The following is a 21,962-nucleotide window of genomic DNA, read 5'->3' as shown; positions in this document are numbered from 1 at the left end:
TTTACCGTTGGCAAAAGAGCTGACACGTATTATGTGTGGAGAAAATGCTGCTAAACAGCTCGACCCCACTCGTAGAATTATTGATATGCGGATGATGTCAAAAGTACGCTGATGGAGCGCGTCAAGATGCTTTTCACTGCTATTAGATGAGTCTGTAGATGTCGTTGATTTGGCCAATTTGCTCGTTTACGTTAGATACGAGTTTGAGGGTACGTCCCATGAGGACTTTCTGTTCTGTAAGCCGCTGCCAACAGGAACTACAGGAGCGCACATATTTCAGCTTCTGGATGAATCTATCGAAGAGAATGGCATCGACTGGATAAAATGTGTCGGAGTTTGTACAGACGATGTGTGTGTGTATACAGTGTGTCCAGTAAGAGTCTGGACTCCAGGTGTGTGTGTGTATACAGTGTGTCCAGTAAGAGTCTGGACTCCAGGTGTGTGTGTGTGTATACAGTGTGTCCAGTAAGAGTCTGGACTCCAGGTGTGTGTGTGTATATACAGTGTGTCCAGTATGAGTCTGGACTCAGGTGTGTGTGTGTATACAGTGTGTCCAGTAAGAGTCTGGACTCCAGGTGTGTGTGTGTGTATACAGTGTGTCCAGTAAGAGTCTGGACTCCAGGTGTGTGTGTGTATACAGTGTGTCCAGTAAGAGTCTGGACTCCTGGTGTGTGTGTGTATACAGTGTGTCCAGTAAGAGTCTGGACTCCAGGTGTGTGTGTGTACAGTGTGTCCAGTAAGAGTCTGGACTCCAGGTGTGTGTGTGTATACAGTGTGTCCAGTAAGAGTCTGGACTCCAGGTGTGTGTGTGTGTGTACAGTGTGTCCAGTAAGAGTCTGGACTCCAGGTGTGTGTGTGTGTATACAGTGTGTCCAGTAAGAGTCTGGACTCCAGGTGTGGGTGTGTATTTACAGACCATTCCTCTGCTTATGTTTAAAATCTTACAGTTTCCACATGTCATTATTGTGTAGTTGACCAGTCTGTAATGGAAAACACTGTATAAAGAACTCTTAACCTCTTAGTCTGGAAAGAATGCAGATTACATTACCCAGATTTGGGCAAAGCATTCTGTAGCATATGAACCCTGCTGATTCCTCCATCCTGCCTGCCTGCGAGCCAATTGTATTTTAGCAAATCACTGACAGCACTGGTCCCTTCCAGAGGATCAGTGCTGATTGGTGGAGAGGCGCGCCTCTCACCACCGGCACCGCCCCCTGCTGGAGGATCAATGCTGATTGGAGGAGACGCGTGTCCCTCACCAACAGCACCACAAGCTGCCAGCAGGGATCGCTGACAGCCATGAAAACTACACCGTGAGTGTTTGGGGGGTCTCGGCTACATTCAGCTGGTGACCTTTCTGGTGGAGCCATTTAGGAGCCTGAAGAGGGAGCGAGACCTACTAACTTAACATTTTTATTAGCCCTTGTAAAAATACAGCCCACAGGGAAAAAAAAACAGGACAGCCTAAACATGTATAGCTGTTAATCCACACTTTAGAAGATGCATTATAGACAGTCACAGTTCATTACAGACTAAGGAATATACATTAATACTAATATAGGCTTCCCACATAATATATTATTTCAGGTATTGCACTAGAATTCTTATACTGCTTCACCCATCTCTCTCCTTTCTTTCTTCTTTATTACTGAGGGATTCTCTGTGATCTCCTCTCCTCTCGCTGTGTCTCCTGTCCTGGGGTGTTTTTATTGCTGAGGGATTCTCTGTGATCTCCTCTCCTCTCGCTGTGTCTCCTGTCCTGTGGTGTGCCTTACTGCTGAGGGGTTGTCCTTTGCCGCTGTGAGCCGGCTGGCCTGGCCTGGGGTCAGGGCCTGGTGCCCTTGCAGGTTGCCGTGGTGACCTTCTGCGTGTCCAGCAGGTTGAGCTCCCGGGCGTGACGGCTGGAGATCAGCTCCACGTGCGACAGGGGGAACCAGCCGCGCTCGCAGTCCGACAGCCTGGTGCCCTCAACCCACCCTGGAACGACAGGGGCAGAAGTTCACTCTCCCTGCCTTCCCGCGGAGGGAGGATGCATTTCTTTACGCTAAGGGTGGTTGGTGTCTGGAGCAGGCTGACAGAGAAACCCACGGATGATAAGCAGACAGACAGGTTTAATGGGCGAAATGTTCTCCTTGTATTCATAGCCCCCTCTTGGGTTCCTATGCTGTCTTCTCCTGCATCGCTGCCTCACTGCCTCACCCCCTCCCGCCCTGCCTCACCCCCTCCCGCCCTGCCTCACCATCGCTGCTCTGTTGGTGCACCAGAAGCACGTCGGCCTTCTCCAGCGTCAGTTCATCTGGCTGCTGAGAGACGTAGGACCTCAGGCACTGCACCTGGGGAGAGTCTGGAAAGCGCAGAGAGACCTTTACGCACTGGGAACGCAAGCTGTGCTTCAGCCAGGAAGAAAAAACAAACAGTGCACATCTTCCAAGTACCACCACCACATTCCAGATCATCACCACTGCCAGGGAGAGAGATGGAGAAAGCACTCCAACAACACAGGCCGTACAACACTGCCTCATCCGCTGGGACAAACTGGGATGCTACCAGAGGAGAGCACATACTGCCCCAGTATCTGTATCTGAGCAGGGCGAGAACAAGGAGATGCAAAATAGAGGCTTAGTGACCCCAGCCTGGACATAGAAATTGAACACAGGCTGACGTGGCTGTCCAGAGAGGACAGGCTCAGTGCCGATAAAGCTTTTAAGAATTTAATACAAGAGGGAGAGGTGTTAATCCAGATACTCAGAAGGACAGACTAGATGGATAGATCTCTGAGGCAGGAGAGGAAGAGAGGGAGGCTGTTAGAGACCTGGACTGTCGGGCTGCAGTGTCCACTAACACTGCACCCGGAGACCAACCTTGTGCTGTGGTGAAGTCGATCTCGGGGTGGGGCTGGGAAAGGGCTGAGATCCAGCGCAGTTTATTGCTCCTGAGAAGAAATTGTGTCACTTTGAAATTTAAAGACTGGTAGCATCGATAGATTTGCGGTTCGTAGTGACTTTCACTAATGCCTCCTGCCCCCTTTCCCCCTTTTCCTGATCTCTCCCATCGTGCTGCCATTCCCTCCTACTCTTGTCCCCGTTTCCTTTATCTTGCCAGCTCCACCCCTTGCACTGATGCCCTCTCCCTTCTCATCTCTCTCCATCTTTGTCCTCTTCTCTCGGCAGCAGTGCTCTGCTCTGTCCCTCTGTCTCACTGTGTGTCGGTCCTCAGTAGCAGTGCTCTGCTCTGTCCCTCTGTCTTACTGTGTGTCGGTCCTCAGCAGCAGTGCTCTGCCCTGTCCCTCTGTCTCACTGTGTGTCGGTCCTCAGTAGCAGTGCTCTGCTCTGTCCCTCTGTCTCACTGTGTGTCGGTCCTGAGCAGCAGTGCTCTGCCCTGTCCCTCTGTCTTACTGTGTGTCGGTCCTGAGCAGCAGTGCTCTGCTCTGTCCCTCTGTCTCACTGGGGGTCGGTCCTCAGCAGCAGTGCTCTGCTCTGTCCCTCTGTCTCACTGGGGGTCGGTCCTCAGCAGCAGTGCTCTGCTCTGTCCCTCTGTCTCAATGGGGGTCGGTCCTCAGCAGCAGTGCTCTGCTCTGTCCCTCTGTCTCACTGGGGGTCGGTCCTCAGCAGCAGTGCTCTGCTCTGTCCCTCTGTCTCACTGGGGGTCGGTCCTCAGCAGCAGTGCTCTGCCCTGTCCCTCTGTCTCACTGGGGGTCGGTCCTCAGCAGCAGTGCTCTGCCCTGTCCCTCTGTCTCAATGGGGGTCGGTCCTCAGCAGCAGTGCTCTGCTCTGTCCCTCTGTCTCACTGGGGGTCGGTCCTCAGCAGCAGTGCTCTGCTCTGTCCCTCTGTCTCACTGGGGGTCGGTCCTCAGCAGCAGTGCTCTGCTCTGTCCCTCTGTCTCACTGGGGGTCGGTCCTCAGCAGCAGTGCTCTGCTCTGTCCCTCTGTCTCACTGGGGGTCGGTCCTCAGCAGCAGTGCTCTGCTCTGTCCCTCTGTCTCACTGGGGGTCGGTCCTCAGCAGCAGTGCTCTGCTCTGTCCCTCTGTCTCACTGTGTGTCGGTCCTCAGTAGCAGTGCTCTGCTCTGTCCCTCTGTCTCACTGGGGGTCGGTCCTCAGCAGCAGTGCTCTGCCCTGTCCCTCTGTCTCACTGGGGGTCGGTCCTCAGCAGCAGTGCTCTGCTCTGTCCCTCTGTCTCACTGGGGGTCGGTCCTCAGCAGCAGTGCTCTGCTCTGTCCCTCTGTCTCACTGTGTGTCGGTCCTCAGCAGCAGTGCTCTGCTCTGTCCCTCTGTCTCACTGGGGGTCGGTCCTCAGCAGCAGTGCTCTGCTCTGTCCCTCTGTCTTACTGTGTGTCGGTCCTCAGCAGCAGTGCTCTGCTCTGTCCCTCTGTCTCACTGTGTGTCGGTCCTGAGCAGCAGTGCTCTGCTCTGTCCCTCTGTCTCACTGGGGGTCGGTCCTCAGTAGCAGTGCTCTGCTCTGTCCCTCTGTCTCACTGGGGGTCGGTCCTCAGCAGCAGTGCTCTGCTCTGTCCCTCTGTCTCACTGGGGGTCGGTCCTCAGCAGCAGTGCTCTGCTCTGTCCCTCTGTCTCACTGGGGGTCGGTCCTCAGCAGCAGTGCTCTGCTCTGTCCCTCTGTCTCACTGTGTGTCGGTCCTGAGCAGCAGTGCTCTGCTCTGTCCCTCTGTCTCACTGTGTGTCGGTCCTGAGCAGCAGTGCTCTGCCCTGTCCCTCTGTCTCACTGTGTGTCGGTCCTCAGCAGCAGTGCTCTGCTCTGTCCCTCTGTCTTACTGTGTGTCGGTCCTCAGCAGCAGTGCTCTGCTCTGTCCCTCTGTCTCACTGTGTGTCGGTCCTGAGCAGCAGTGCTCTGCTCTGTCCCTCTGTCTCACTGTGTGTCGGTCCTGAGCAGCAGTGCTCTGCTCTGTCCCTCTGTCTCACTGTGTGTCGGTCCTGAGCAGCAGTGCTCTGCTCTGTCCCTCTGTCTCACTGGGGGTCGGTCCTCAGCAGCAGTGCTCTGCCCTGTCCCTCTGTCTCACTGGGGGTCGGTCCTCAGCAGCAGTGCTCTGCTCTGTCCCTCTGTCTCACTGGGGGTCGGTCCTCAGCAGCAGTGCTCTGCTCTGTCCCTCTGTCTCACTGGGGGTCGGTCCTCAGCAGCAGTGCTCTGCTCTGTCCCTCTGTCTTACTGTGTGTCGGTCCTGAGCAGCAGTGCTCTGCTCTGTCCCTCTGTCTCACTGGGGGTCGGTCCTCAGCAGCAGTGCTCTGCTCTGTCCCTCTGTCTCACTGTGTGTCGGTCCTCAGCAGCAGTGCTCTGCTCTGTCCCTCTGTCTCACTGTGTGTCGGTCCTCAGCAGCAGTGCTCTGCTCTGTCCCTCTGTCTCACTGGGGGTCGGTCCTCAGCAGCAGTGCTCTGCTCTGTCCCTCTGTCTTACTGTGTGTCGGTCCTGAGCAGCAGTGCTCTGCTCTGTCCCTCTGTCTTACTGTGTGTCGGTCCTGAGCAGCAGTGCTCTGCTCTGTCCCTCTGTCTCACTGGGGGTCGGTCCTGAGCAGCAGTGCTCTGCTCTGTCCCTCTGTCTCACTGTGTGTCGGTCCTGAGCAGCAGTGCTCTGCTCTGTCCCTCTGTCTCACTGTGTGTCGGTCCTGAGCAGCAGTGCTCTGCTCTGTCCCTCTGTCTTACTGGGGGTCGGTCCTCAGCAGCAGTGCTCTGCTCTGTCCCTCTGTCTTACTGTGTGTCGGTCCTCAGCAGCAGTGCTCTGCTCTGTCCCTCTGTCTTACTGTGTGTCGGTCCTGAGCAGCAGTGCTCTGCTCTGTCCCTCTGTCTCACTGTGTGTCGGTCCTGAGCAGCAGTGCTCTGCTCTGTCCCTCTGTCTCACTGTGTGTCGGTCCTGAGCAGCAGTGCTCTGCTCTGTCCCTCTGTCTTACTGGGGGTCGGTCCTGAGCAGCAGTGCTCTGCTCTGTCCCTCTGTCTTACTGTGTGTCGGTCCTGAGCAGCAGTGCTCTGCTCTGTCCCTCTGTCTTACTGTGTGTCGGTCCTGAGCAGCAGTGCTCTGCTCTGTCCCTCTGTCTCACTGTGTGTCGGTCCTCAGTAGCAGTGCTCTGCTCTGTCCCTCTGTCTCACTGTGTGTCGGTCCTCAGCAGCAGTGCTCTGCTCTGTCCCTCTGTCTTACTGTGTGTCGGTCCTGAGTAGCAGTGCTCTGCCCTGTCCCTCTGTCTTACTGTGTGTCGGTCCTGAGTAGCAGTGCTCTGCTCTGTCCCTCTGTCTCACTGGGGGTCGGTCCTCAGCAGCAGTGCTCTGCCCTGTCCCTCTGTCTCACTGGGGGTCGGTCCTCAGCAGCAGTGCTCTGCTCTGTCCCTCTGTCTCACTGGGGGTCGGTCCTCAGCAGCAGTGCTCTGCTCTGTCCCTCTGTCTTACTGTGTGTCGGTCCTGAGCAGCAGTGCTCTGCCCTGTCCCTCTGTCTCACTGTGTGTCAGTCCTCAGCAGCAGTGCTCTGCTCTGTCCCTCTGTCTTACTGTGTGTCGGTCCTGAGCAGCAGTGCTCTGCTCTGTCCCTCTGTCTTACTGTGTGTCGGTCCTCAGCAGCAGTGCTCTGCTCTGTCCCTCTGTCTCACTGTGTGTCGGTCCTCAGCAGCAGTGCTCTGCTCTGTCCCTCTGTCTTACTGTGTGTCGGTCCTGAGCAGCAGTGCTCTGCCCTGTCCCTCTGTCTCACTGGGGGTCGGTCCTCAGCAGCAGTGCTCTGCTCTGTCCCTCTGTCTTACTGTGGGTCGGTCCTCAGCAGCAGTGCTCTGCCCTGTCCCTCTGTCTTACTGTGTGTCGGTCCTCAGTAGCAGTGCTCTGCTCTGTCCCTCTGTCTTACTGTGTGTCGGTCCTGAGCAGCAGTGCTCTGCTCTGTCCCTCTGTCTTACTGTGTGTCGGTCCTCAGCAGCAGTGCTCTGCTCTGTCCCTCTGTCTCACTGTGTGTCGGTCCTCAGCAGCAGTGCTCTGCTCTGTCCCTCTGTCTTACTGTGTGTCGGTCCTGAGCAGCAGTGCTCTGCTCTGTCCCTCTGTCTTACTGTGTGTCGGTCCTCAGTAGCAGGGCCTTGCTGTGGCCCTCGCTGGTCTGCGCCAGGTGTAGTCTGAACAGGTTCTTCTGCAGAGAGTGCAGCTTCACTCTGCAGTTCTCCACTCGCACCTGGGACACTGGGGCGTACTCAAACACCAAGAGCCTGCCCCCTCTGAGAGAGGAAGAGAGAGAGAGGCAGGGGACAATCAGCGTGCGTATGATGCCAGATCGCGAATTAGCAGTGCAGGATTAGAAATGATCAGTACTGATGAGTGCATTTCAAACCACAGTAAAAGTGAAATGCACACAGTAACTTGTAATACCTTCAATTTACATAATAAAACATTTCCTGGTCTGCACAGCGCCATGTTCAGTGATTCAGAACGAGGCAACAAGACTTCCGGTGAAGTGGGGGAGCTCTATTACACTGTAAACAAGCAGGCTTGAGAATCCAGCTCTTTTAATCCAGGAGAAATACTGCTCACAACTTATCTGCTGCACAACCCGTACTTATCTGCTTGCACATCACAGTACATCAGTCATTACAGTGACTAGTGAGCAGGAAGGGCTGCTTCTTGTCACAATTCTCACAAACTCTCGCTCTCGCTCTCGCTCTCTCTGGTGAGACCAGGGGTTTGCGACAAACACGGTGACGTACAGTACTTTCACAAAGTTCACGAGTTAGTACAAGCGTGTAGTATGAAATGGGTGGCCCGGTGGCGCAGGGGTGCAGCGCTGGGGCCCTGGGTGCGATCCTGGGTCTGAGAGGCTGTGTCGGTGGCATGGTCGCGCGATTGCGCCGGTCACTCACTCGCGGGGATGGGACAGCAGGATGTAGTCGTTGAAGAGATGCAGGTACACGTCCCGCTCCGTCTCCTTCAGGGCAAAGTCCCTCAGCTCCGTCACCAAGCCCTCGCGCACCAGCTGGCGGGACTGCGACACCAGAGGGAGAGTCTGACAGAGAGAGTCAGATTAGTGTATAACTCGCTACAGCACAGTGACCCTGACTGACTGGACACTACAGCACAGTGACCCTGACTGACTGACTGGACACTACAGCACAGTGACCCTGACTGACTGGACACTACAGCACAGTGACCCTGACTGACTGGACACTGCAGCTCAGAGACACTGACTGACTGACTGGACACTACAGCACAGTGACCCTGACTGACTGGACACTACAGCACAGAGACACTGACTGACTGGACACTACAGCACAGTGACCCTGACTGACTGGACACTGCAGCTCAGAGACACTGACTGACTGACTGGACACTACAGCACAGTGACACTGACTGACTGGACACTACAGCACAGAGACCCTGACTGACTGACTGGACACTACAGCACAGAGACACTGACTGACTGACTGGACACTACAGCACAGTGACCCTGACTGACTGGACACTACAGCACAGAGACACTGACTGACTGGACACTACAGCACAGTGACCCTGACTGACTGGACACTGCAGCTCAGAGACACTGACTGACTGACTGGACACTATAGCACAGTGACACTGACTGACTGGACACTACAGCACAGAGACCCTGACTGACTGACTGGACACTACAGCACAGAGACACTGACTGACTGACTGGACACTACAGCACAGTGACCCTGACTGACTGACTGGACACTACAGCACAGTGACACTGACTGACTGGACACTACAGCACAGTGACCCTGACTGACTGGACACTGCAGCTCAGAGACACTGGCTGCCTTCTATTAGTATCTGTAATAATATTCAAAGGCACATCAGAGATTAATGGAAATTCCAGAACAGAAATTTTATGGATTGCTGGCTGAACAATTTTTGTCAGAAATTTCAGAATGCCTGGAAATCAGGCAAATGTAAAACCCAGGTTCTCTGAAGGAAGAAAAAAACGCTGTATCACATTGCTCCTCTCAGTGTGGCACTACAGTGAGAGGAAATAGGGTTTTTGTATCTTTTGGTTGTGTCCGGGAATTGTAGTTCCCGCACTCCTTGCGGTCCTGCACTGTCACAACGGGGAGCTGGCGGGCTTCGTACCCGGCACTCAAACTCCACCCTGGCGCTGAGGGACACCAGGTTCTCGATGCTCTTCATCTGCCTGATGCTGTTGTTGCTCTCCTGGATGAGCTGAGAGAAAGGGAGAAATTAAACCCTGATGTGCGCTGGGCTGGCATCCCGTTACACGCACGGCTGGCCTCTTTCAGGAGCCAATCGGGGGAGACACTTGGGTCAGTTAGTTGCTGTCGGTGTAGTATCGGCTTGGTGGACCCCACGACCCCATGACCTCTTCTCGTTTGTACCCCTTTCGTGTGCTGTTATGTGGACCGTGCACACAGACTGACCTTCTCCAAAGACTTCAGGGCCCTGCTAGCCTGGAACTCTTCGGCAGAGTTGTGCGGCGTCCTCTTCAGGATATTCTGAATGAGAGGGGAAGGAAAACAGACCTCAATACCGTACGTCTGACGGGGGAGTCATGGCCACAAAGTGCGGTAATTTCCAATGATTTTGAGTCCTGGAATCAGCCCTAAAAGTTACATTAAATGCAGTCGGTTGTGCTCAGATGCAGTTTTACCAGGAAAGGTTTTTCTTATTACAAAGGGGGGAATAAAAAACGGAAAAACCAGAGTAAACGATGGACACTACGTATAGTGAAAGCATATACTTTAACTATAGTTCAGGTGGGGAGCTGCGTCAGCATGCGTAGGCTGCAAAGGATCAAGTAATAAGTTTATTCCAAAGACCCAAGAGTCCCCAGGGATGAGGGAAGAAGGAGTAGAGACCGAAGACTCGAGAGTCCCCAGGGATGAGAGAGGGAGATGTGGAGACCGAAGACTCCAGAGTCCCGGTCTGGATCAGTGATTCCCTCATCTGTGGGGACTCTGGAGTCTTCGGTCTCCACACCTCCCCACAGATGAGGGAGGTGCTGAGACCCAAGAGTCCCCAGAGAAGAGGGAGAAGGTGGGGTAACGACCAGTGACTCAAGAATCGCAACCGCAAAAAGAGATGGCGATGCACTAGTCTCCATGAGGAGGACCGTAACAGAGTGCCTGTGCCACCCTGGCCTGGAGTGACTGGAGCCCATTACTCCAGAAGGCGTAATATTGGTCAAGCAGCTGGCCGTGGCTGCTGACTGACTGAATTCACCCCCGGCACTGAGCGAGAAACACTCGTACCTGCACCAGCAGCTTGAGCCGGGTGATTCTCTGGAAAGGGAGGATGAGGAAGGAGCGAAGAGGCAGTCTCTGGCACATGGGATTTCTCTCCAGCTTCTCCACAACGCGCTGAAATCCTGGGCACGACTCCCTGAGAGGAAGGGGAGGGGAGTCAGACAGGGGCACTAACGTCGTTTTTCGCCAAGGCTTCTGGATAACCGCCGAGACACAAGGGGTGCCGGTACAGAGGGAGAGGAGGGTGGGCCGAGGGGCAAAGTGATGACTGGGCAGGCGAAGGGCAGAGACAGCGGCACGGAAGAAGGGTTCGAGAGCCTGAAACACTGACATGAGCCTCTGGAAGGTCTTCTCCTGGTAGGACTGGTTGGTGAGGTACGGCACGTACACCTGCCGGAACCGCGGGCAGTGGCGCTCGATGATGTCGCAGACCGTGAAGTTGAGAATGTCCTGCTCCACCCGCTCCTCCAGCTCGGCAAGGAACCTGAGGCAGAGGAAGAGCAGAGAGAGAGGGAGGAGGATTTCAGGACTCTGGAACAGCACATCCCATGAGACTCTGCGCTGTTAATGCCAACAGTAAAGCTGTCCACGTGCGATAAGGTAGTTGTCGTTACCGCCAGCGTTCAGTAAATATGTCCATCGGTATATAGAATTAGTAACTGGTAAAGTGCTTTAAAAGGATTTAATAGTCTTAAGTACAGTATGTTTCAATCTACCAAGTAAGATTAAATGAGGAAAAAAAGATGTGTTTTCCTCACCCTGCAGATACAGTATAAATAGTGAAGGTTTCTTACCCTTTCACTTTCTGTAAGTCAGTCTTTATTGCTAAAACTGTCATGAATGGACAAACATAAAACTGCTTTTACCACAGGGCTGTATATAAGAAGAGTCTTTCACAGCATTGTAATGGCAAATGGGGCTCCCTCCTCTCTAGAGAGTTAAACATGCTTCATTCCCTGCTCGTGACTGAGTGCGGGCTGCTGTGTGCTGTGAACCGTCTTCCTCTGGCTCTCACCTGTGGCTGACCGCCCGGACTTCGCTCAGCCTGGAGAACAGCCAGTTTCTGTCCTGTGCGCTCAGCAGGGCTCCCAGCTGGCTAGAGTGCTGGAAGTGGTCAACGGCGATGTCCAGACTGCGGGCGTAGGAGGCCTCCGAACTCACCACCTCAAATTGCACCTGGGCGAGAGAGGGGACAGGAGTGGGTGACCGCTGCCCGGCCATTGAGATGGGCCCACGGTGGGGGCCCCGGCTGCCCAGTGGGGACAGGCTCCGGGGCCACATCCTGGCCATTGAGATTGACTAAAGCCCGTTATGCCAGCATGAGGCTCAGGCTGCAGAAGCATGCCAGGGTGTCGCCAGGAAAGCTCTCCTGCCGTGTGGGCAACTGAAATGACGAGAGACCTAGAGCGGTAGCCCAGGTGACGCATTTCGTCTCCATAGCATCGAGACGGGGATGCTGGATGCAGCGGTTTTACATGTCCTCCCCGGTTCTCGAGAACAGAAGAGGAAGGGGGCAACACCAAGCCTGCAATCACAAAGCACGACGCCGCCGTCTGTTGAAGAGAGCAGCTTTGCGCAGCGCGTCGCAGGAATGGAGAGACTCGGCCGCTCACCTCCTGCAGCCTGCGGCGGTCCTGGCCGAACCCACTCAGGGCCACGCTGTCTCGCACCCCGGGCAGCTCCTGCCACAGAGAGGGGGAGCTGGCGAAGGAGAGCGACAGGCGGGGCGAGGCAGACGCGGAGCGGGACGCGGAGGGAGGGTGGGCCAGGGGCAGGGTGAGGAAGTGCGGGTGGGGGGGCGGCGCCTCGGCTGGCAGCGGGGGCAGGGGCCGGCTCTGGATCCGGTGCACCTCCTGGGGGCTGTGCTCCTCGGAGAGCGTGTCCGAACGAGACTGGCGCTGGATCTCCCTGTCCAGGACCACTTCGCTGTACTGCTGGTAGAGCTGGGAGTCTGGCAGAGAGGGAGGGGGTGAGAGGAATAGAGAAGGACGAGGGAGGGGGTGAGAGGAATGGGGAAGGATGAGGGAGGGGGTGAGAGGAATGGGGAAAGATGAGGGAGGGGTTGAGAGGAATGGGGAGGGATAAGGGAGGGGGTGTGAGGAATAGAGAAGGACGAGGGAGGGGGTGAGAGGAATGGGGAGGGATAAGGAAGGGGTGAGAGGATGATCAGAGAGAAGTTTTAATACAGGCGAAACACATCTTCACATGTAGTGAATATGACCAGTGTCAGACTGGACAGCACAGGGTACTGATGCTTCAGTGAGAGCCAGTATGATGGACAGAGGAACAACAGTCTAGATGCTGAAGCGACTTACAGGACTGGAAGAATTTAGAATTCCTCTTCTGCAAATTTCCAGCCACATGTTTCAAAGCCATTTGCCTGGCAGACAGAGAGATGGATCAAACCACAGTTCCTCTGGAAAATGTCAGTGTACTAATCTGCTCTGTTGTTGGGTGTCTTAGCGTAACTGGCAGTTTCACAAATTAGTGTCAGTTAGTCATGCAGTCAGTTAGTCTCATATTGTCCCTCCTGACTCACCGTAGATCCACCTCTGACAAGCTGATGCTGAACTCGTCGTCATCATCTGAACACAAAATCACAGACATGAGTTAATATTGTGATCGACCCATTGGTATGAAATTTCACAAACTCTAAAAACCATAGAAGTGCATCATTATCCTTTCCAAACCTCCACTGAACAGCGCCGTGACTTGCGTCCCGTGCAGTGACCCTTGTAGTAGTAATAGTGAAAAAGATGTCGTAGTGATGGTCACAGTGGATGTGCTAGTAATGTTTGGAGGAGCAGCAGTTTAGCTGCTTCTGTGAACTATAGGTTGTGGGTAGCCTGTACAGGGGAGAGGGTCCCACATGATCACGTCACTGTTGTCATTTCTGTGCCACGTCTGGTCAAGTCCGGGCAGGGATTCGGCACGACTGCCTCGGAGCGCAGCGTCCTCTCTCTCACCTGACACGGTGAACACCCGGGTCCTGCGATCTCGTCTTTGGTTCTCCCCCTCCTCCTCGTCCCTCCCCTCGCTGCTCTCCGCAACGCTCCACCTCTCTCGGTCCCGCTCTGTCGTCTTCCGGAAGCCCCTCCGCCTCACCCGAGCCTGCTGTCCCTGGTCCCTGAAGCTGCCGTCCTCCGCCTCGGCCCGCTCCACCACCCAGGGGTGCTGCTCGTTGCTGGGGCTCTCTAAGGAGTTGGGGCAGCTGTTGGCCTTGACGAGGGGCGTCTTGGAGAGGCACAGGTTGGTCTCCCACTCACTTTCGCCGTCGGTCCTTACAACCATGTCTCTGTCGCTCTCGATCTCGATGCGCAGTGGTGCTCCCGTCTGTGGCTCCCTCTCCATCCGTTTCTCTGCATTTCCCGACATTCCGCCATCCATGTCCGACTCTTGCTCATGCTGTGTGTCTCTCTGTCCTATTTCTTGTATCTCCTCATCATTCCCTGCTGGGATCTGTCTTCCTGTCCCTCCCTCTGGCCCCTCCTCACCCTGTGTCCCCCATCCTCCTTCTGTCCACTCATTTCCCTCTCTCTCCCCTCTGTCTCTTAATGGCTGGTATTCCAGAGAGATTCTCCTTCCCCTCCCGTCTTCAGTCTCTCTGGGTCCTCTTACCTCCTGCTCCTCTCCTCCCGTGCTCTGCAAGGTCTCTCCCTCTTCCTCTCCTGTTCCTCCACCTCCACCAGTTTCTGCACCCTGAGAGATGATAGCAAAGTCCTCCAGACTCCTCCAGTCCAGCAGCTGGGAGTTCACTTCGGTGTCTCTCTCGCTCTGTTCTGCAGAAGATGCAGAATCCACACCGGTATCGTGCCCATTTTTCGGGTCGGGCAGCCGGGAGCTTACATTAGCCTCTCCCTCCCCTGTAGATGCCACTCCCTGCAACTCGGAATCTCTCTGTTTCTGCTCCTCGGTTTGTGAAAGCCCGTGATAACCAGAGTCAGACCCCTCATAGTCATCGCCACTCTCGCTGTCCCTGCCAGCCTGCAGGTTTTGGGTAGGAGTTCCCAAATTTTCTATGTTCGGATTAAGACTGGCAACACCCTCTCTGATGCTGGGTTCAGGATTTCTGGAAAGAGTTTCGCTATCCCCCTCCTCGTTTTGGGGGTTATTGTCGTTCCATCCTTCAGACCCATTCTCTGCACTGGGTGGATCCATATCTACTTGCTTTTCAGCAGCAGGGACTAGAGTCTGAAAATGAGTCTCACTCTCTCCATCTGTGTTGCTGGCTGCTGAGTTTTCATAGTTGATCTCAGTCTCTGCCATGGGCTCTGAACTTTCTGTGCTGCTCTCAGTCTCCCTGCTAGGTTCCAAACTTCTAACATGTGCATCTTCCTGGCTATTTCTGGAAAGTTGCGAAATGTCTGAATTAATTTCCGTATCTGTATCTCCGCCTCCTAACTCAGTGTGTGGGAGATCAGTGTCCGTTTCCTTCCACATGTTGGTGGAGTGATTTTCACTCTCATTTTGTCTGGTAAATTCAACATTTTCTGAATATATTTCAGCCTGTCTTTCTTGGGTCGGCTCTGCGTATTCGTCACAAAGTTGATCCTCTGTCTGTCTCTTAGACTCAGTATTTTCTGGGTAAGTTTCATTCTCTCTCTGTCTCTCAGAGTCCATGTTTACAGAATAAAGTTCTGTCTCTGTGGTTGTGTCAATGGTTTCAGAATATGTTCCATAGTTTTTGGTAAGATGCAAATCTTGTGCTGATGTTTCAATCCCACTTCCCACACCAATTTCCCCCTGTAACTCATTACTAAGTTTGTCGTCCAGAAGTTCTGGGTGCAAATGAACATTTTCCATTATTGCCCTTCTTGTTATGGACATTTGTCTAACATTCTCAGTGTCCCAGGATTCCTCTTCTTCTCCCTGGCTGCCCGAGCCGAGAGCAACTGCAAGGAAAAAGACATCAGTGACACTTTAACTCTCCTGTTTTGTGATATACGTATATACATTTGTTTTGTTTTCGGTCATCAAACAGATTAAACAGCCTTAAATTGATTAAATGTAATTTAATCACATAGTGCAAGGGGTTAATCTGAAATGAAATGTACAGTTTATGGTACTTGGATTAATTTAAATGGTTAAGATCTAGTCCAGTCCAGCTGTATGCATGAAAGAATTACCAGTAGATTAAGAAAACTACATTGCCCACTCCATTTCCAAGTGTTTTCATGTGTAATTTGTTCATGGTGAAGTAGTTTTTCTCTTATTCTCAGTACAGTGTTCTTTCATTGCAGTCTAATTTAGTTTAACTTAAAGTGTATTGAGTCTAGTTAGCCAATATTAATTGCATGGCTTAGTAAGTACTATAAGTACAATATTGTCCAGTCAGTCAGTGTTACTGTGCTGTAGTGTCCAGTCAGTCAGTGTTACTGTGCTGTAGTGTTCAGTCAGTCAGTGTTACTGTGCTGTAGTGTCCAGTCAGTCAGTGTCTCTGTGCTGTAGTGTTCAGTCAGTCAGTGTTACTGTGCTGTAGTGTTCAGTCAGGCAGTGTGTCTGTATTAACACCACCTTCTCTCTCACCCTGTGCATCAGTCGGTGGTCGATGCTCCCTCTCCAGTCCTATGCCTTGGGGCAGGTTCTGTCCAATCACACAGAACACCCTGACTCTGGGGCGACGTGTATCTCCCACTTGATCCACGTTCTCTCCCTCTCCCCCCTCTCTCTCCTGCCACTCCTGGTGCACTGTGTCTGTCTCTCCCCTCGGCCAGCCTTCCTCCCTGCCCTCGCCCTCTTCCCCCTCCTCTGGTCCTCTCTCTGTGTGCTGCCGCCTTCTCTCGTTCTCTATCTCCCCCTTGTGGGCTGTCTCTACCTCCCTCGGCCTCTCTTCCTCGCTCTCCTCGGTCTGCTCTCTCTCAGAGAGGCAATCCCAGTATTCGGTAGGCTGTCTCATCACATGACTGGCTGCCCCATCACCTCCCTGAGCTCTGGACACTTCCAGGAATTCCCTGCAGTCCTCGAACTCCTCCTCCTTCTCCTCCCCCTCTCCCCCGCTGGAGACGGTGATGAAGCCGTCCTCCCCAGACAGCTGGTCTCTGGGGGTCCGGATTCTCTCCCCTTCGCTTTCCTGCTCCCTCTCTCCCCAGCTCCCTCTGTCGCTCTCTCCCCCTCTCCCTTCTTCCTCCCAGCCCTCTCCCGCACTCTCTCCGTCCTCCTCCCCCTCGCGCTCTCGGACGACATCTCCCTCGCTCCTCCAGCCTCTTGGGATCTCCTCCCCCCTGTGCCGTTCTCCTACGCTGTCTCCCTCACTCTTGCTGTGTCTCCCTCCCGCTCTCTGCCTCCCCCTTTCGACCTCTCCCTCCTGCGCCCTCCCGCGCTCCTCCTCCGGTTCTCGCTCCTCTCTCCTTCTCGCCCTCCACTCCCCTCCCCTCTCCCGCGCCGTCTCTCGCTCCCTCGTCAGGAGCTCAGCCCGGTCCTCCAGCAGCCTCTTCCTCTCCCAGTCTCCCCTTTGTCTCTCCCAGTCGGCCCTCTCCCTCTCCCTCTCGACATGATCCACCTCTCTTCCTTTCTCCCTGTTCCTCCTCCTCTCCTCCTCGTGGTACTCCCGGTCTCGCTCTCGCCTCCTCTCCCTTTCCCTCAGCCGGCGCTCGTACTCCGCCTCCGCCTCCCCCAGCCTCACTCCTCTCTCTCGTTCCCTGTGGCGCTCTGGCTCTCCCCTCGCCTCTTTTTCGCCCGGTGTCAAGCGGTCCTTTCTCTCTCTGCGTCTCTCCCCCTGTTTCTTGTCCTCCCTCTCTCTGTCTCGCGGCTGGTCCTTCACCCCCTCTCTGTCCCTCGCGTAGAGTTCCGACCCTCGGTCTCTCTCCCTCTCTCTCCCCGGCTCTCGAGGAGGCCTCTTTCCCTCCCCCTGCCTCAGCCTCTCCCTTATTCCCTCCGTCCCTTTCTGTCTCACTCTCTCTTCCCCCCGCTGTCTTCCTGCCTCGCTGTACCTCTCTCGCCTCCTCTCCCCCTCTCTCCCACTGTCTCTCCCCTCTTCCTCCATCCTCCCCTGTCTCTCCAGTCGCCTCTCGCCCTCCCTTCCCGTGTCTGCTCTGCTCCTCTCTGCTCGCGGATAGGTGCCCGCCTGCCTTGCCTCCCTCTGCCCCTCCCTCTCTCTGTCTCGCAGCCCGTCTCTGTCCATGGTGGTGGCCACTCTTCCGTTCCAGCTCATCGCGTCTGCTCTCTCTCTCTCTGCCTGCCTCCTCCCCTCTCTCGACTCCTTTTCCCTGGCCTGCAGATCAGCCGCCCTCTCCTTCTCTCTCTGTCTCCTCCGCCTCTCCCTCTCTCTCTCATCGTCCGCCATCCCTCCTCTGTCTCTCGTGCGATGGGAAGTCTCTCCCTTCCTGTCTCCTGGTCTGCCCGCCTCTCTGTCTCTCTGGCCCTCTCCCACTCTTTCTCCCTCCCTCTCCTTCCTCCTCTGCCCCTCCCGGTCTCTCTGTCTCTCTGTCGAAAGTTGTAGCTCTCTTTGCAGCTCCTCCTTTCTGAGCTTGGCCCCTCCTCTGGGGCTCGGTTCTCGGCTGGTGGACTTCTGGGTGTCATCCTTGGCAGCATCCTGGTTGGTGGACAACCTGGGTATGAGCCACATGAGCCTTCTGGTACCCATAATGACATCCTTTAGCATACCTGCAGGATAAGGGAGAAAAGTTATTTCCTGTCCTAACACGGATCATAGGGCACAGCTAACATGGATTAATATAGATGCTATAACACCTAAAACAGGGATATTAATACAGACCTTAATATAGACCCTAGAGACACTTCTCACACACACACAGATTAATACAGACTCTTATTATAGAACATACAGTAGATTTGTATTTATATTGAACTTTTCATCTCAAAGCAGTCTTAACCCCCCACTGAAGGGCAGCCTCCCGTGGGTGACACAGAGCAGACCCACTCCACAGCCGATCAGAGGGAGTACTGAGAAATCCGATCCAATTAATTGAGCAAAAAACATTTCAGAGTTAATTTTTCCTTCATGCAATCCTTCACCTCACATCGTAATATGAGAGATGTTAGCAACTTTCCCCTTAAATTGTTTGTTCATCTGTGATCTATTTAGCTAAAGTGGTGCATTCTAAATCTTGTTATTTTTATTTATTCTTCTATGATCTATTTAGCTATAATGGCATGTCAAAGTTCTGTCTTCCTCTTGTGAAATGTAAAAGCATATCTGTTGTGGGTTGTGTGTCTTTAAAGTGCTGATTTAGTCCCGAGTTCCCTCTCCCACCTCCCCCTGGAAGAGCAGAAGTGCCTCTGCTCCTAGAGGATCGATCTGAAAGCAGGTTGGAGGAGGGATAGACTCGTTCAGGGACGCCACTGAGCAGCCTGACTCTTCTGGGGGCTTCTCCTTTACCTCCACACTTATGTGCACATCCTAGAAACTGAACCCCAACCTCCTGCAAAAAGCCCATAACAAATTCCCAAAAGTTAATCAATTGCATTTTAGGGAATTGCAGCTGTATTGCATTGCAGCTAGATGGGCATACAAGCAAATGTGTGATCACATGCTTGTACACCTAAGCTGTCTAGTCGGACACCCATAGACTTCATGCACCAATGCTGTCCAGTGCTTGACACCTGATAACACAATCTGTCTCTTGTACACTGATGCCGTCCAGTACTGGTCACCTGACAACACAACCTGTCACTTGTACACTGATGCTGTCCAGTAGTGGTCACCTGACAACACAATCTGTCTCTTGTACACTGATGTTGTCCAGTACTGGTCACCTGACAACATGATCTGTCTCTTGTGCACTGATGTTGTCCAGTACTGGTCACCTGACAACACGATCTGTCTCTTGTTCACTGATGCTGTCCAGTACTGGTCACCTGACAACACAACCTGTCTCTTGTTCACTGATGCTGTCCAGTACTGGTCACCTGACAACATGATCTGTCTCTTGTGCACTGATGTTGTCCAGTACTGGTCACCTGACAACACGATCTGTCTCTTGTTCACTGATGCTGTCCAGTACTGGTCACCTGACAACACAACCTGTCTCTTGTTCACTGATGCTGTCCAGTACTGGTCACCTTACAACACGATCTGTCTCTTGTGCACTGATGCTTTGCAGTGCTGGACACATGATAATGTGGTCTCAGGCTCATACACCTAAGATGCCCTCTGCTGTTTGCCATCTGCCACAATAGCACGATCACTAGCAATAGGAATAACACTCACACAGCATGTACATTGTTCATATTGTTGTAGTTTTTCTCATACCTCCTGGATTAATCATTCCACTTGCCTCCACTAACCATTCGGCTTGTTAATTAGTGGAATACCTCCTTGGATTAATTTGACAGGTGTGTCTTCAAAACAAGGCCCTTCTTGCAATGCAGAACTGTAAGGTAGTATGGCCTCTTTATAGACAAACTGTAATGTGCTAAAATAGTGGAGGAATATATTCCCCAGGTAAATATATCCCAAGCCACTTTTCAGCAATCTTAACGACTCACAAATGTGCACATCTGTGAGTCCCCGCTGAGCTGAATACTTAAGTAAATTCACTTGTTAATGTAGACCCTAGAGACACACCTAACACAGAGAAATACAGACCCTAATGTAGGCCCTAAGGCACACAGCCAAAAGATAGCAATACAGACCCAAAAGTCACATCTACCAAATGCAGTTTAATAACAACAGTAATACAGACCCCAGAGACACATCAAATAACTGCAGTTTAATAACAACAGTAACAAAGACCATAGAGACACATCTAATAACTGCAGTTTAATAACAACAGTAACATAGACCATAGAGACACATCTAATAACTGCAGTTTAATAACAACAGTAACATAGATCATAGAGACACATCTAATAAGTGTGGTTTCGTAACAACAGTAATACAGACCCCAGAGACACACCTAATAACTGCAGCTTAATAACAACAACAGTAACTTAGATCATGGAGACACATCTAGTAGCTGCAGTTTAATATCACTAGTAATGCAGGCCCCAGAGACACATCTAACAGATTTGAGACCCTAAAATAACCCACGAATGTAGTAAATGTGAGCCTGTCATGATCACCACACAATGGGAAACGTGGGTGTGTGCCGTCCGAGCGAACCGCTCCGCAGGCCGGGGGCAGTGAGCGGTGCGGTGAGCAAGCAGACCTTGTTGCCAGACCGGTGAGTTCACCACGCTGGCCCCCCCACCCCCGGGGCTCGGCCCCCCAATGCGCGTGTGCGCGTGTGCGCGTGTGCGGAGAGACGCCGGGGGACCCCCCCCCAGCCCCAGGTGAGGCGCGGGCTAGGCTCACCTGAGCTGGAAGCGTTGGGAGGCCCATGTCCCTCTCTGCCCTCTCCTCCTCCTCCCGTCCAGGCCCCCTCGCTATCCCCGGCCGGCCCGCGCCCAGCGCTGGCTCAGTTCTGTCGGGGAGCCCCCAGAAAGACGGCAGCAGCAACAGAAACAGCCCCACGGTGGGTTTTCAGGACATGGAGTCCACCTCCCCGTCTCTTCTCTCTGCAGTCTCCCGTGGCGCTCTCTCTCTGCGTGTTTGTGTGCGCAGACACACCCTCCTGCTCCTACTCCCCCTCCCTCCTGGTGTTTGTTCTTCCAAATTCCCCAACAAGCCTGGACTCACATATCCACTCACCTCTGCGTCTCCAGCTGTCACCCTCCCCCGCGCCTCTCTAGCTCCCTGTTTGTGTCTTTGCTCCAGGGCGGGGGTGGGAGTGGGGGGGAGGGCTTCACTCCCTTTTCCTCGCTCTCTGCTTCTGTTCCGCCTCGCACTCCCTCTTGGCGTTGGGCGTCCCGTGTGCCACTGCCTCCGTCTTGACCTCCCCTGGCCAAACTCTCTCTCTCTCCCCTGCTACCTCATTCCCCGGCTCTCTCTCTTCCTCTATCTTCGCATTCCTCCCCCTCCCCCCCCCCCCCCCGTCCTGCACAGGAAGTGTACCTGCCTGCTGGGCTCTGATTGGCCAACGGAGACACCCAGACAGGTACAGACTGGCCCCTCATTGTGTGTATGTCTGTGTGAGAGAGAGAGAGAGGCATGGAGATGGACCGAGATACATCAACCACAGCAGTTAGAAAATTTGCCTGGAGAGGATTAGGGCGATGCAGCGGATGCAAAGCAGCCGAGCAGGAGAAACAGCGGCGTGGGGGGAAGAGAATGCGGTTTTGCCACAATCGCTATGCAAAGTGGAGGCCCAGTGGCCTCTATTGCAACCTTTATGTTCTCACGACAGACGGGGATTTAGGCAGCTCGAGTGTTTCTTGTATGGCTTGGTCTGTTCCCATATACGCGTGTGTCATAATGCAGTCAATCTTCCTCAGCTGTGCTTATCGTTGTGCGCTGTGGCGCCCCCCCCATGGTCAGGCGTGGCAGAGCAGTGCAGTGAAGGCGAGGTGAAGCCAGAGAACAGCCCAGCCAGGCCGGGGTGTCGCCGCCCTGACCGGGGGACAGTCCTTCGGCAAAGACAAAGACACCCCAGCTACCTTCAGACACCGGCCTTGGTCACGCCAGCGCGCTCTGGAGTGGCGATGGCAGATGTCTGCACCCGGGCCGTGTCTTTGCACTGACGCGTGTGTGGCTGTACAGAGTGACATGCTGCTCTGCTGGACACACTGATAGACATGCTGCCCTACTGGCTGTACAGAGTGACATGCTGCCCTACTAGACATGCTGCCCTGCAGGCTGTACAGATAGACATGCTGCCCTGCTGGACACACTGATAGACATGCTGCTCTGCAGGCTGTACAGATAGACATGCTGCCCTCTTGACACACTGATAGACATGCTGCCATGCTGGACACACTGATAGACATGCTGCCCTGCAGGCTG

General features: G+C 53.9%; 2 protein-coding genes across 6 annotated transcripts in view; one reads left to right on the top strand and one right to left on the bottom strand.

Annotated features, from left to right (window-relative positions):
- The window catches only part of m6pr (mannose-6-phosphate receptor (cation dependent)), a 30,208-nt gene that overhangs the window by 52 nt on the left and 8,194 nt on the right, over nt 1-21,962 (top strand). The window lies entirely within an intron of this gene.
- arhgef5 (Rho guanine nucleotide exchange factor 5) lies at nt 1,425-21,019 on the bottom strand. Of its 5 annotated transcripts, none has more exons than XM_088940036.1 (16): nt 20,772-21,019; nt 15,707-17,782; nt 13,147-15,072; nt 12,720-12,765; nt 12,496-12,560; nt 11,794-12,131; nt 11,196-11,356; nt 10,512-10,664; nt 10,187-10,316; nt 9,356-9,430; nt 9,051-9,140; nt 7,823-7,965; nt 7,022-7,183; nt 2,862-2,932; nt 2,240-2,344; nt 1,425-1,977 (listed from the first exon to the last, which is right to left on the bottom strand). In XM_088940036.1, exons 2-16 carry the CDS (start codon nt 17,778-17,780, stop codon nt 1,826-1,828), a joined length of 5,691 nt encoding a protein of 1,896 aa, XP_088796162.1. In that variant the 5' UTR covers nt 17,781-17,782; nt 20,772-21,019; the 3' UTR covers nt 1,425-1,825. The 5 variants fall into 5 exon arrangements, 4 of the variants coding, with proteins under 4 accessions (XP_088796162.1, XP_088796163.1, XP_088796165.1 ...); XM_088940037.1 differs by lacking the exon at nt 20,772-21,019 and adding an exon at nt 20,436-20,743; XM_088940039.1 differs by lacking the exon at nt 7,022-7,183.

Source organism: Atractosteus spatula, chromosome 22 (assembly GCF_055471065.1).
Source record: "Atractosteus spatula isolate fAtrSpa1 chromosome 22, fAtrSpa1.hap1, whole genome shotgun sequence".
Classification (NCBI taxonomy): domain Eukaryota; kingdom Metazoa; phylum Chordata; class Actinopteri; order Semionotiformes; family Lepisosteidae; genus Atractosteus; species Atractosteus spatula.
The sequence above is the reverse complement of the archived record's forward strand: the minus strand, read 5'-3'. Positions and strand labels throughout refer to the sequence as shown.